Source organism: Octopus bimaculoides, chromosome 23 (assembly GCF_046866305.1).
Source record: "Octopus bimaculoides isolate indiv1 chromosome 23, ASM4686630v1, whole genome shotgun sequence".
Taxonomy (NCBI): domain Eukaryota; kingdom Metazoa; phylum Mollusca; class Cephalopoda; order Octopoda; family Octopodidae; genus Octopus; species Octopus bimaculoides.
This window is the reverse complement of record NC_142950.1, coordinates 36,174,329-36,189,328: the sequence shown is the minus strand read 5'-3', so window position 1 is coordinate 36,189,328 and position 15,000 is coordinate 36,174,329. Positions and strand designations below refer to the sequence as shown.

Below are 15,000 nucleotides of genomic sequence, written 5' to 3'. Positions count from 1 at the left end.
TTAGAATGGTAAACAAACGTCTGGCCTATTCTGAATGTTCCACGTTATGAAGACGAAAAAGGTTTTGTTTGAAGAAAGAAAAGAACAAAAAGAAAGAGAGAAAGAAAGGGAGAGAGAAGTGGGAGGGAGGTGGGGGGAATCGAGTTAATTAGCTCGTTAAAACAGCTGGCTAGATTGACGTCCTTTCAGAGAAGATATTACAACAGTGGAAACCAAAAAGAATCTTCTCTTTGCTTTCCACACAATCACTTTTCTGCTTCCAGATTGTTGTTGCTATTGTTATTGTTGCACCTCTTTTCCTCTTCTCTTCCTTCTCCTCCTTTCTCTGTTTCTCCTTCTTGTAGTTGTTGTTGTTGTTCTTCTTCTTCTTCTTCTTCTTCTTGCTGTCGTTCTCAACGTTGTTGTTGATTCTGTCGCCGTCGTTGTCTTTGTTATTGTTGTCTCAATCGTCTAAACTCCAGATCAGCCTTGATTATGCAAGCCTTTTGATCAAATGCATTCCAGCCGTGACCATCCTATTTTTTTCTCGTGCATCAGGAACCTAGGACCATATTATCGATTGTGCCTTTTTCTAAGCCAACAGAATATGAACCACCGACTGATCGACTATTCTCTTATATTTCATTGAACCTTGCTGTATACAACTCTTTTATCAAATACGTCCTTAAGATGACGAGATGTGATTTCGCAAACGAAAGATTTCTTCTTCTCTACTTCGGTCGTTTGTCGGTTGTCAAGTGTGAGTCAGATCCGACATAGTCTTCCTTACTTTCAAGACGGTAGGGAATGAGAGTAGAACATTGTTACTATTTCTAGCGCGTAGAGCGATCACGTAGAGCTTCACTAGTGGGTTCCTGCTCCAGTAGACCGTTAATAATACGTTAAGTAACAATAAAACGTTATAAAACCCAATTTCCGTATTCCATTTAATGGAATTCAGTCAAGTTATAATAGATTAGGAAGGAAGCTGGCTTTAGACATCCGGAAATGGTGACTAGCTTATAGATACAATATTGAAGTTAACTTCTGCTGTATTTAAATCTCGAGAAATTTTTTGCTGATTCAGTTAACTTCTTATTTGCAATGTTTCCTTTATATTCTGGTGTCAAAATAATAATAATAATAATAATAATAATAATAATAATAATAATAATAATAATAATAATAATAATAATAATAATAATAATAACTTGAACAAAACTGTACAAATCCAAATATATGGTACCCTAGGCATAACACCTACATGAACTTCTAACTTGTTGTCTCTTGAGGTCTCTGGGTGAGACTTGGATCCAACTTGTACAAATGCAAAACAAAAGTCAAACATAAAATAATAATAATAATAGTTTCTACTATAGGTAGAAATTTGGGGGAAAGGTATAGTCGATTACATCGACCCCCAGCACTCAATTGGTACTTGATTTATCGACCTCGAAAGGATGAAAGGCAAAGTCGACCTCGGCGGAATTTGAACTCAGAATCGACCGTAAGAATCACTTTACAGGCAGTTCCTAGGGAGAGAGGGGGAAGGGAGGGAGTAAGGACAAAGAGAGAGAGAGAGAGGGAGAAGATATTTGAAGACAAAACAATATCGGTAATTAGATTGGACAGGTGGGATGATCACGTGGTGATGTGGTGATCCACCAGTCGGGAAAAAAAATTCCCACAGAACCTAGGAAACATCATATCTTTATTCTGTTTCACTTAAGATTACATTGTTCATCGACTCAGAAGATAAGGTGTGTGTGTGTGTGTAGGGTGGGGGTGGGGTGAGTGTCTGTGCGCGCACGCGTACATATGCACATACGTACACACAAACGCATAGACATAAATATGTGTTTGTCTGTATGTCTGTATGTGTGAGTAGGATATATGTAGATATATGTAGATATAATTATATATGTACGCGTTGATATATGCGTGGATAAATATGTGCGTAAGTATGTGTCCACGTATGTATGTATCTATGTATGCATGCATGTATGTATGTATGTGTGTGTGTGTGTGAACATTATTCTCCTCCCTATATTCTAACTGCCTTTACTAAATACCTTCTATTTATTCCTTTATCTTTTCTATTTTATTCCTTACAAACTGTGAATTTTATTCCTCGTAAACTGTAAGTTTTCCCTGTCTAAAGGGTGTATGGAAAATCTTGAGCTTCAAAAAGACAAAACATGGTACAAGACTTCTGATGAAGGTACAAGACTTCAAGGCTCAAATGCCCTGAAGGCTCAAGACTTTTCATACACCTCTCGTATGTATGTATTTATGTACGTACGTATGTACGTATATATGCATGCAAATATGCATGTATGTAATATGTGTGTGTGAAACTGGAAACTATAAGTAGAATATTAATTTATTCTCTAAATCTAAATCTATTAAGTCTCCAAGACTCATCAAATTTCAAAATTCTAAAACGATGGAAGGTTTCGAAATTCCTTTCTTCCGTTATAAACAAGCGAAATGTTATCTTTGAAAGAAATGTTTCGGAGATAAGGCATTACGCCGAATATACAGACTTACGCTCCGCGCTCTTTCTCTTTCTCTTTCTCTTTCCCTTTCTCTTCCTATCCCTCTCCTTCCCTCCCTCCCACCACCTTTCTCTTCTTTAATTTACTTCAGGAAGTCTTTAGTCTACAGTCGACACGGCAGAAGGCTGCAAAAGGGAGAAGGTGGAGGTGACGGTGAACTTTCAGCGGCTGGACGGCGGTGGCAGGGGTGGGCTGGTGGGGGTAGTAGCGTGGGAGATGGCCACCCATTAGCAACTGTTTACAATTGTGTATTTCAGCGATTAGCGCACTATCAGCTTAAACTGCACCATGCGGCAAAGCTGCTGACGTTTGGCTAACGAAATCACGATATATATCTGTATATATATATATATATATATATATATATATATATATATATATACTTTTATGCGTTTTCTTTCGAAAGACTGTGGCTATGCTGGGGCACCGTATGTAATGTGTGTGTGTGTGTGTGTGTGTACACACATATATATATATATATATATGTACACATTTATAATTATATATCTGCATATAGATGCACACACACACACACACACACACACACACACACACACACACACACACAAACACACACACACACATTATAAGTTTAAGAGAAGCCGCAACGACGGCTAAATTTTGTATGTGTCGCTCTCGTGACTGCTTCTGGAAAAAGTCAAAAACCAAGGCAGAACGAGTATCTCAAGTCATTTAGAATAATTTAATTAATAGGGTAAGGTGGATTTGAAGTCTTACAGCCGTTTCTGGGATAACCCAAGTGGCAAGTTAGCATGGATATTCCGTCATCAGAGACAAGGTATGAATATTTTAGACAGAGAAAATTTACAGTTTGCAAAGAATAAAATTCACAGTTTATAAGGAATAAAGGAGTAAATAGACGTATAAAGAGTAAAGGTAATTAGAAGAATTTAGGCAGGAGAATAACGCCAAAATACTGCCAAAATACCGCCTCGATTTACCTGCGATTGTAACTAAGGACCTGTACTTTCATGGAAGTACCGACCGACATCCGTATCCTCTGGAAGAAGATGAGTTGTGAACATTACTCTCCTCCCTATATTCTTCTAACTGCCTTTAATAATTACCTTCTGTTTACTCCTTCATTCTTCTATTTTATTCCTTATAAACTGTGAATTTTATTCCTTGTAAATTGTAAGTTTTCTCTGTCTAAAATATTCATACCTTGTCTCTGATGACGGTATATCCATGCTAACCTGCCACTTGGGTTATCCCTGAAACGGCTGTAAGACTTCAAATTCACCTTACCCTATTAATTAAATTATTCTAAATGACTTGAGATACTCGTTCTGCCTTGGTTTTAGATTTTTTACATATGTATATGTATATACATATACATATACATATAGTGTGTGTGTGTGTGGGTGTACGTGTGTAACGAAAGGTTTGTTCTCAGAATCGATCATAATACATCTGGCTACATGCCTTGCCGAATAATGGTAGTCGTTTTAACGAAACAAGTGTCGGTTTTATAAATCCTAAAATACCAATTGTTTCTGTGTTTATTATTACTATATACGTGTGTGTTCTTGTGCGTGTGTATATATGTATGTATGTATGTATAGTACATGGCTGTGTATATATGCTCTAAGCAGTAGCCAGCATGTCAAAAGATAGATTACATTAAATGTGTATTTAAAAACGTTTCAAAGAGCGATAAATACTGTTTTACTGATAACCTTCACTTTTTACAGCTAACCACCCACCCACCCTCCCACCCACCAATCCACCTCCCCACAGTACCAGGGCGAACATACACACACACACACACACACACACACACACACAAACGCGCGCACTTACACATTTAAACTACCTTTCTTATTCCAATATGTTCGGTTCTTTTATTATTTTTGTTTTGGCCTGTTTATTTAAAAATTGCATGCCAATGGAATTTGCGGTTATATGTTTGCATAACAGCGTATATACACACACATATATATATATATATATATATATATATATATATATATATATATATATATATATATATATATATATATATACACATACATACATACACATGCACACACATAGGGAGATGTGTGTTAAATCAATGGTAACATGGAAGAAGCTATGTGACCAAGTTATCCGAATATACCATCAGCTACCAGAATGTTTATGTTAACAGGTTAAATGTTCGTTAGTTTTATAACAGCCTCACACATGCACATATATACATCCATACATAATACATACACACACACACACACACACACACACACACACACACACACATATATATATATATATATATATATATATATATATATATATATATATATATATATAAGAGAGAGCGAGAGAGATGTGTGTGTATATATATATATATATATATATATATATATATATATATATATGGGGCAATAGTTTTTCTTTTCACCGTGCTGTTAAAAGTACGATTATGTTGAAGTTTTCTCTTTGTCAGCAAGATTTTGCCTCTCACGTTTTCTGATGACTTCCGTGTAGTTTGTTTTAATTTGTTGAAAATGATGAAAGGCCCCAAATCCTTGTACCAATGTCCACCACTAATCTCATGGAATTAGTGTTGCTTACTACAAAAAAGGCAGAGACCCACGCCAACACCAACGTCTTTAGTCTGAAGCTGTTTCTGTGAAGGTCTGGAAACGTTGGTGCTGGAATATAGAATGCTTCTCCTCCACACAAACTGAAAAGAACTTATCAGAGAATATGTGAGAAAACACACACACGCACACACACACACACACACACCACACACACACACACACACACACACACACACACACACACACACACATTCTGCTAGCTCGACGCCTTAATTGAAAGAAATATTAACAATATTTAATAAACCACAAATGGTTCTATAAAAGCAATAACGGGCCGATTTTATGCTATCGATGAGTCAAAAGTATTCACTATTATTATTATTATTATTATTATTATTATTATTATTATTATTATTCAAAACACTAGATTTTTGTAAAATACAAAGACAAGTACTGCTTCTTGAATTAGTTTTCGACTAAAACCGGCAATGGCTCGTGGTCCCGACTCGCTATATTCTGAGCTCAAATGCCGCCGAGTTCAATTTTCTTTTTATTCTTTCAAGGTCGGAAAAAACGGTACCAATCTGGGGCAAATAATGTAAGAATATTGAATCGGGTGTCTGCGATGATAATGGTGCCAAGCTGTATGGGCCCGTGTTGGCGGTCTTTTTCTTGAACAAAAATCAGAGACCTGAAGAGAAGAACCTCGCATGCATGGACACAAATGTGCAGATGCTTGATCGACGGAAAAACCTACATATAAGTAAAACTTCAATGATGAAGAAAATTCAATTGTTTTTTCGCAAAGAAATTCTACGAAAACCCCAAATCTTTAGCATGACTTTCTAATTTTGTTGCCACATCAAATATTTTTGTTTAATTAGGACGGTCTACATAAATCAAGTACAAGTAGAGAAAATTCTCTAGTAGTAGTAGTAGTAGTAGTAGTAGTAGTAGCAGTAGTAGTAGCATAATCCAGGCGTGGCACAGCATGACAAAATGTTCAGGCTGGGTGACAGTTGGAGATTTCAAAACTATTGCTACCGTGATCTAATAAAGGCGATGTTAAAGAGCCAGCATCGCCGCACAAATAGAAAACATATGAAATAAACAGTTTGGCGAGGGAAGAACACGGTAAAGAGGTTTTGGGCGAGAGAAATAAAGTCTTAAGGGAAAGAAGTGGAAGGAGTCTCTTTCTCTTCCTTCTCCTCCTCTTCCTCCTCCTCTTTCATTGTTGTAATTGTATATCTCACTAGAAAATCTGGAACCGAACACCCACCAACGACAACTCACGCACATCACTTGACCTGCTAGAAATAAGTTCCGCAACATTTCCTTCCTCAGGGTTCCTTTCTCGTGGTAAAACACAGTAAAATCTAGTAAGGTACTACAGGGAGAAAGTTCATCTGATGACAAAACAAAAACTGAACTTTCTCCATGTAGTACCTTACTGGATTTTACCACGAGAAAGGAACCCTCAGGAAGGAAATGTTTTTTATACAGTGAGCTGAATTTGGTCTATTTCCTACAGCCCCTTAAAACTTATCTGAAACGGCCGTAGGTTTGGACTGATCCTTTCAATTGCCTCTTTTAATATATCTTCTACTTTCATGGTACCCCTTATATGTTTTAATGTTTTTATTTTTTACGTTTATATTCTTCTATTTCTATATTCTTATCATCTAACTCTTAATATAATATGTGCTTATTTCAATGGAATAATAATGGGAAACTACAATGTTACATGTGTGCTCGTGCGCGTTTATATATATATATATATATATATATATATATATATATATATATATATATATATATATATATATATATATATATATATATATATATATATATATATATATATATATATATATATATATATACTTAAGCGCAGGTGGGTGGGTGGGTGTGGTTCGAAGCTTGCTTCCTCAACAACATGGTTCTGGGTTCAGTCCCACTGCATGGCACCTTGGACACGTGTCTTCTATTGCCTCTTCTACTATATAATATGTGTGTGTGTATAAAAGAATATATATATATATATATATATATATATATATATATATATATATATATATATATATATATATATATATATATAAATGTATGTATTTACGTATACACCCACAGACATATCGAATAAAGTAAGTACATTGTTCCTTCGCTACCATACACCTGCTCCTATTCGCATTACTCAGACAACTTTTAACTCCTGACATTTGCTTACGCACGTCCACAGATCTATTCACGTGCGTACGCAAACATTACCATACACTGTTATGTATATATTTATATATATATATAATGTCACACGACTATCTCGACGAGGCCACTTTGACTACGACATCCATTGCACAATAGATACAAGGTCTAGTAACACACGTACACACACACACATTATTATATTTATGTATGTGTGTGTGTGTGTAATGCATGTGTGTGTGTAATGCATGTACGTGTGGATACTGTTAAAGAATTATATCTTAAGTTTTGTACAATCAGTTCATAGTCTAGATGCCACGAGGTCATTTTTTCAGACTTCGTAAATACGGTTAGTGTATAGGAATGTGTAGTGACATCTCTTGCGGAGTTGGGGTAAGGAGCGGAAGTGGACGGCGGGGAATTTTATATTTCCGGTTTATAGACATGTGAAATGGTTGAATAAAAAATTTTTTGTGTGTGTGATTGCTTTAAAATCGTACACTTTAAAATCTTTCACTGCCTGTGGCTCTGAGATTATAGCGCCTTCGGGTCTTGTATATGCAGGCTGTAGTTGATAGTGCACTGCTTGAAATTTTCCAGCATTAAACTGCATGCTGTTTATTTCGATCCACTTGTATATCGAATTCCGACGTCATCTTGGCTTTTCATTGCCTGAGATAATTTTGTATTATCAGCATAGCTAGTGACAGTGACTGTCTGAGTGACCGTGGGCATGTCTAAGAGGACTATTATGAACAATAATGGCCCAGAAGAGTTCCCTGGGGGGACGCCACTTACGATTTGAGTTTCCTCAGAAAGGGCACACTTGGCTGCAACTACCTGACTTCTGTTCTTCAGGAAGTCACACAGCCCCTCTCCCAGGTTACCAGTGATGCCAAGGTCTCCTAGCTTATGACATATAATGCCATGATCTACCTTATCAAATGCCTTTGCAAAGTCAAGCTATATCACACTGACATATATATTTACACACACACACACACACACACACACACACACACACACACACATATTCATATATATATTTATATATTTATTTATATATATTTATTCTTGATGTGGGCACCCCAGCTGCGTTTGTTATCAACTATTACCCCTATGTCTCTGATATTATTAAATGCTATGAGCAGTTACCCGGAAGGAAGAGAGTATGGTTGTTTTAGCAGAGTCTTTCTTCCAAAATGCATCAGCTCAAATTTTCCTCGTTTAGTTGCATGTTGTAATTATAAAATCAGTAAATTACTAAAGAGTTTGCTTAAGTCAAAACATTTTAAGCTAAAAAATGAAGACATTTAATGACATGTAAAGTAAACAAACTGAAATTAAAGGAAAAAAAAATTGAGAACTTTTTTCACTGAAGGCGAATATTTAATATATTTTCAGATCGTCAACTCTCGGCCCAGTTGCCATTCGCTGAAGCCAGCCGTCGCTTTCTCAGCAACGTCATCAGGGGTGGATCCCTTGCTGGAGATGAAGCAACAAATTTGAATAGCTTCTCTCGTTCCAAGCACCACAGTAACAACAGTTATATTGTGAAGCACAAAGTATGGCCGGAACGCTTGCTGCTGACTGTCCTTGATGACAGCCTCTGCGTGAAAAGCTCAACACTCGGCTTGAAAACCAAGTTCCTCGTTCTCAGTCTATTGGAATCCTTGTGTGGCAGCACCTTCGATAAGAATGCTCCGACTGTTGGTCTTCAGACATATTCTGTCAAAAGCCGGTTAGTCATGCCACTGAAGAAGCCGGCAACGAAACGCGATCTGCGACACGCTATCTTATCTTACCACACTAATTCTATAAAACTTCTGCAGCTCGACCGTGCTTTGGACCGTACTGTGTCCATCTTAAGTACAACCAGTAAGTAAGACATTTGCTCATTGTCATTTTTTGTTATTTTTATCTTTATTTTACGAGGGGGTGCTGAAAAGTTCCTGGATTTAAGGGTGTCGCGAAAGGTCTGGCTGGAGGCCCAACCTTCTGAGTTCTTATAAAGGGATTAGAAAAAACTGGAGGACCGCTTCAATAAGTGTGTGAATCTGAGAGGTGGATATGTTGAATAAAATCATAATTCACTGATCCACCTGTATTTTCTTTTAGCCAAAGCCAAGAACTTTTCAGCACCCATTTGTATCTTTTGATGTTTGATGCTGTCTCTTATTATTTATCTTATCAATTCAATTTCTCGAGCAGGCTGTTCCGTTGATCGGGTCAACTGGAACACTCGTCGTCGTAACCGACGGAGTGCCAGCGCGTGCCATGCATGCATGCGTGTATGTATGTATGTATGTATGTATGTATGTATGTATGTATGTATGCATGTATGTATATCTATGTGTGAGTCTTTGAGTCTGTGTCTGCCTCCAACCGCACCTTGACAACTGGCGTTGGTGTATTTACGTCCCCGTAACTTAACAGTTCGGCTAAAGCGATCGAAAGAATAAGTACCAGGCTTAAAAGAGTACATGGCTTCAGTAGTCCAATGACTGGAACAAATAAAAGGCAAAAGATAAAAGCACCTAGATGCTGCATCAAAGGACACTAGGACACTTATCCAGTAGAAACACGTGTCAGATTGGAATTTAGTGGAATGTGCAAATTTTGAAAATGTATAACTCTCCATTCTTCTTTATGATGTCTTGAGTGTGTGTGTGTGTGTGTGTAAAGGTCAATGTGTAGACATTGACCAGACAATATTGAGCCTATGGGGCTGTGAGTCATATCAACCTCGCCAGTATGACACGGTCTTTAAATACCATAGGTATTGCCTCACCTCCTTTTGATTAACTTATATAAAAAATAATTAAACAATTCTTAGTCGGGAATTAATTCGACTCTGTCTCTGGCTCCTACCAGACTTTCTTCAGGCGATACAGTTGAAGAAGTGTATACTAACAACAAACAGAGAGAGAGACAGACAGAGACAGAGAGAGACAGAGACAGAGAGAGACAGAGACAGAGAGAGACAGAGAGTATCCCGACATGGCGACAGGAGGCCGATTATAATGTTGATACAGCACGGAGTAACATCCGCCTATGTCACCGAGTGAAGTTTACAGGGTCGATCTGACACAAGGAAAGATAACGGGGGGAACTGCGTAACTTTGTTTATATTTCCTCGTGCCACAGACGATAAGTACAAGTCCTCTAAACTGGATGTCCTTGGGGCAAAGGGAGACATTATTTTCGATTATCACCGTTGTCTTTTAACTCTTCGCTATCGTTATTTTTGTTGTTGCTGCTTTTGTTGTTGTTCCTGCTGCTATTGTTATCTTTAATCAATTAACACCTTACCCTTGAAATTGTTGACCTCATTCTTCAATTATTATTATTATTAGTAGTAGTAAAATTTTACCAAAATTTTAAATCCATCTGAATTTATTGTATTACAATTTATGTCCCACTTCCGTTTCTGATATTTGTGTACCGTTTCACATAATTTGTAAACCCTTTGAATGACACGTTTTGTATTGTGTTTATGAACCTTTGTACGAATAAAGAAATGATTGAGCCTAATATGTCAGTTTTAGCAATTAGAGAAGTTTACGGAGCGATTAGAATAGGCCAACTGAAGGGAAAACAAATCACAGCGCTTGGGACGTGCCTGGCTCTTAAACTTTGCGAGACACAAAGCACTTTGTTCGAAATAAGAACGGAAGCTAGTTGTCAGGTACGAGTGGCAGAACTCCACACTTCGATGTTCGTCTCTTCAAGTTCTGAGTTCAAATCCCACACAGGATAACCTCTGCCTTTCATCCCGTCGAGGTCGACATGAAAAAGTACCAGTCATACACTGGGGTTGGTATAATCAAATTGCAACCCACCAAAATTTGTTTAACCTGTAGATATGTTAGAAATTATTATTGTTGTAGTAGTAGTAGTAGTAGTAGTAGTAGTAGCACCACCACCACCACCACCTCCCACCAGCTACAAAATCCCATTACTGTCACTATCAATGCAATATCATCATCATCATCATTATCATTTCTTTTTTCTTGTATTGTTTCGCTTATTGTATTTTGTTGTATCATTTCTCTTGTTGCTTGCAGACAGAATTCTGTTCCTTTGTGATTAAGAAATGGGTAATATATATATATATATATATATATATATATATATATATATATATATATATATATATATATATATATATATATATATATATATATATATATATATATATATATGTATGTATGTATGTATGTATGTATGTATACCAATTTCCACTGATAAGAATAGAACTTGTGACGTTGTTTCCGCAGTTTTCATCAATGAATAAATAATAGGCGTGGTTTGGGACTGCGAAGCACTGGGGTGTAAAGCTATAGTTGCAGTTTTACTGCAAGCAAAATACACTGCACATTTATTTTTATTTGTTGTACTACTTAGAGAGAGGAAGGGGTGCGTGCTATAGTCGGTGGCGACCCCTATTGTGTAACTGTGGTGGATGGTTGAGGGTATTAACGAGGATATTATTTTGGTTGGGGCGGATTGTCAGCGATGGCCGCTTGTTTGTTTGAAAACATGTGCTGAGAGAATGTGCTATTACTGATTGCTAGGAATGATACAAAAATGCATGTTGTTTTTGTTCACATGCATACGTACATATATGTATACGTCCATACATAGATATTGTTTGGTGTGGGTTGTTTTTATGTGAGAAAAGCATTTTTCTATTAATAAATTTGAATATTTAATTTCCACTAATAATTGTCTCATATCTAGCTTCAGTTTCTATCGGAAATATAAACAAATTCGTTATAAATAGATTGTAGAGTAACCGCTGGAGACTTGCTTCTTTTTTCGTTTCAGTTGTTTTTCTTAAATAAAAAAAGGAAAACGTGATTCACTCGAGTTAAAGGAAATAAGAGTAAAAGTTTAAAACTGCTTCGTTAATGTTTTTGTGAGTGGATGAGCGGATAATAAATAAATAAATAAATAAGTTAAAAAATATAAGAAGCAGTTGAATTTAGGGATGAGACAAGGAAATGCGCAGAATTAAGTGTGTAGATAATTATTTTTAAAAAAATAATAAAACTGACTAATAGTTAGATTAGTGGGTCAATGAGGAAATACGACCAGCGATGATTTTGGGCTGACGAAGACATTCTGACGTTTTAGTGGCATGTAAATAGATAAGGAAATACCGATTCTTTGGTCTGTGGGAAGAAAAGGAAATACCTAGAGCCATGTCTGTTGGTAAACAGAGGATATAGTTAATAAGCAGACGTCTGTGTAAACATGGAGATTGGTATGGCCAAGTCTGTGGTCTGAGAAGAGAATAACTTCGGTTAAAGCCGCGGAAAGACAAGGAAACCGCGTGGGTTAAGTACGTGGTTGAAAAATAAATGCTTTTATGAAAATCTGTGCGTAGACAAAGAAATATGTATAACTATATTTGCAAGTGGATAAAGTAATAAATATCACTGAATTTCTGAGGAGATAAGTGAAATCTTTGTGACTGTTATGATTTGCCATAATTACACCGACTCATGAACTCTGATAAGGAAGAGAAATGTTTATAAAATGTCCCACTCTCTTTGACTGGATGATAGACAAAAAAAACCTCGAGTGAATTTAATATGGTTAATGTTGAATTTGAAATCTTTCAGCTGTGGGAAAAAAATTGAGCAAAGATGGATTGCTGGACCAGGGGAAAAACCTTGCTAAGTTATAAATGATGGAAGTTAATTAAGTCAGGATTTAGGGACTGAGATATGATGAGTTTAGAATAATGGATGAAATCAGATATACTCAGCTGCAAGATTAAGGAAGGAATTCTAACATTTTGATATTTGAATAAACCATCTTGAAGTATGTTAACACTAAATATCTTAATACTAACACGGAGTATGTTAGAACAATGATTGGCAGTGTTTTGTGAACTATTGGAAAAGTAGTGCCTCATCACTAGATTTACCATTCTCTCAGTCTGCTGCAAAAGTGACAACATGCTAAGGAAACACTGCCTCATACTGTCACTTTTATGTTGCATTAGACATGTACTGCTGCACAAGCCTATCGATCGATCGATCTTATAATCACATTCTATCGATCGATCTATAATGACATTCTGCTGGCCACTTCATCTCGCGTCGGTCCCAGAAAACCACATGAACAACAACGTGTACATTGCTTCCCTCGAGAAACAAGACCGTGTCCCACTCCTTGATCAAAGCAGCCTTTAATTTGCCATTAGAGGACACATGAAAAACTTCCTCTATTCGTGAAGTAGATACGTCAACTTCCTTCATGGCTGCTATTAGACAAATTTCTCGGGTAGAGAGACACCGTCAGTCGTAGCTCATCATTGTCATAGGTGCTTCTCAGACTGGACATTGAGAAATCTAAAATTTCTTGTGTGGACGCGACCTTAGCAAAGCTGCGATCTTTTGTTGCCTGTTTAGCAGAAGATCAAAATCACACTCATTCCTATCAAAATCCACAGAAACATCATTTTTGCTTCGTAACCTTGTGGGCTCTGCTTTGCAATATTTTTGCTTTTTCCTTCCTTTTTTTTTTTTTGTCTTTGTTTCTTTTATGTACAGCAGGCAAAGGTTTTTGCTTGGAGGCGGGGCGTTTCTCGTTAACGTTAAGTCAAAGTATCCTTATTACTTTTCCAGTCTAGTCGAAAAAAAAGTCAACAAGTTGCTCGCCTTTTTTGAAACAGTTCAAATGACTCGACAGAGAAATGGTGATTCAGATCTGAAAAAAATCTCTCCCCCCCCCCCAAAAGTTTTGAAACAAGTCTTGCTACAGTAAAATTCACAGATAATAATGATTTCTAATATAAACGAATAATAATAAATAATAATAAATAATAATAATAATTCAATATTTTTATTTTCTTTTTCTAATTTTAGTGAGAAAGAAGAAATACTGGCGCAGTGCAGTGTTGTTAGTGTTAAGTTCTTGGAATTACTGCGATGAAAATACTCTTGGAGAAGCGGTACTTATCAAAGAGCATTCTGACGTCTATGTTCTTCTCATCGGACCGGAACCGGATTCCACCCAAATAGTTTGCTTCTCGAGCCTGGCATCGCAACCTATTCAAGACCACTACATCAGGCTTCCGGACTCGGAGACTCTAAATCAGTTCATTGGAAGAGTTCTTGTAGCCCAGTTCAAAAACACGTTCTGTTACAATCAATGAAGATGGCGGCATCATCTCTGGTCAAAACGCTTGAAATGATAACATTAAACAGAGGTTTCAAAACATCTCGTTACTCTTCAGTAAAATAAAAACTAAAGCTTCTAAAAACTGGACTCTGCCGAACTGAAATATATCAATGTACAGCTTGACATGTATTTGACGTTCTGCTCTTTTCTGTAGGTGTTAGATATTTAAGCAATGGTGGGCAGTTTATGACCTTCCTAGAGATTTTGCTAAAGACGAAACAAATTTTCAAGCAGTGTTTTATCGACTTATTTGATTATGATCTCTGATTAAGTCTACTTCCAGAACACTATCGACGTCTCTTTTTCCATATTGGTTTTATTTGTTCCTTTTATGAGAGTTTATATTAATTATTATATTTCTGCTTTTTGTGTAGCAAACCAAAGACCTTCTAATTCAAGTCACCGGCTTGACAAGATTACAAGGTTTCGATTCTTGGTCGTTGCTATTGTTTATCTCTGGAGATAACTTTGGAAATGGAGGAAGGCAACAGCCTCATATCCTTCAATGTTTGCTC

The 15,000-nt window shown here is 36.7% G+C and overlaps 1 protein-coding gene across 2 annotated transcripts in view; it reads left to right on the top strand.

Moving 5' to 3' along the window:
• The window catches only part of LOC106878303 (uncharacterized), a 35,794-nt gene that overhangs the window by 20,699 nt on the left and 95 nt on the right, over positions 1 to 15,000 (top strand). For both annotated transcript variants that reach the window (XM_052975994.2, XM_014927488.3), the window contains exons 2-3: positions 8,693 to 9,166; positions 14,170 to 15,000. The exon at positions 14,170 to 15,000 is cut by the window's right edge and continues 95 nt beyond it. In XM_052975994.2, the coding sequence (XP_052831954.1) occupies positions 8,693 to 9,166; positions 14,170 to 14,459 (764 nt within the window). In that variant the 3' untranslated portion in view covers positions 14,460 to 15,000. The remainder of the gene's footprint in view (positions 1 to 8,692; positions 9,167 to 14,169) is intronic.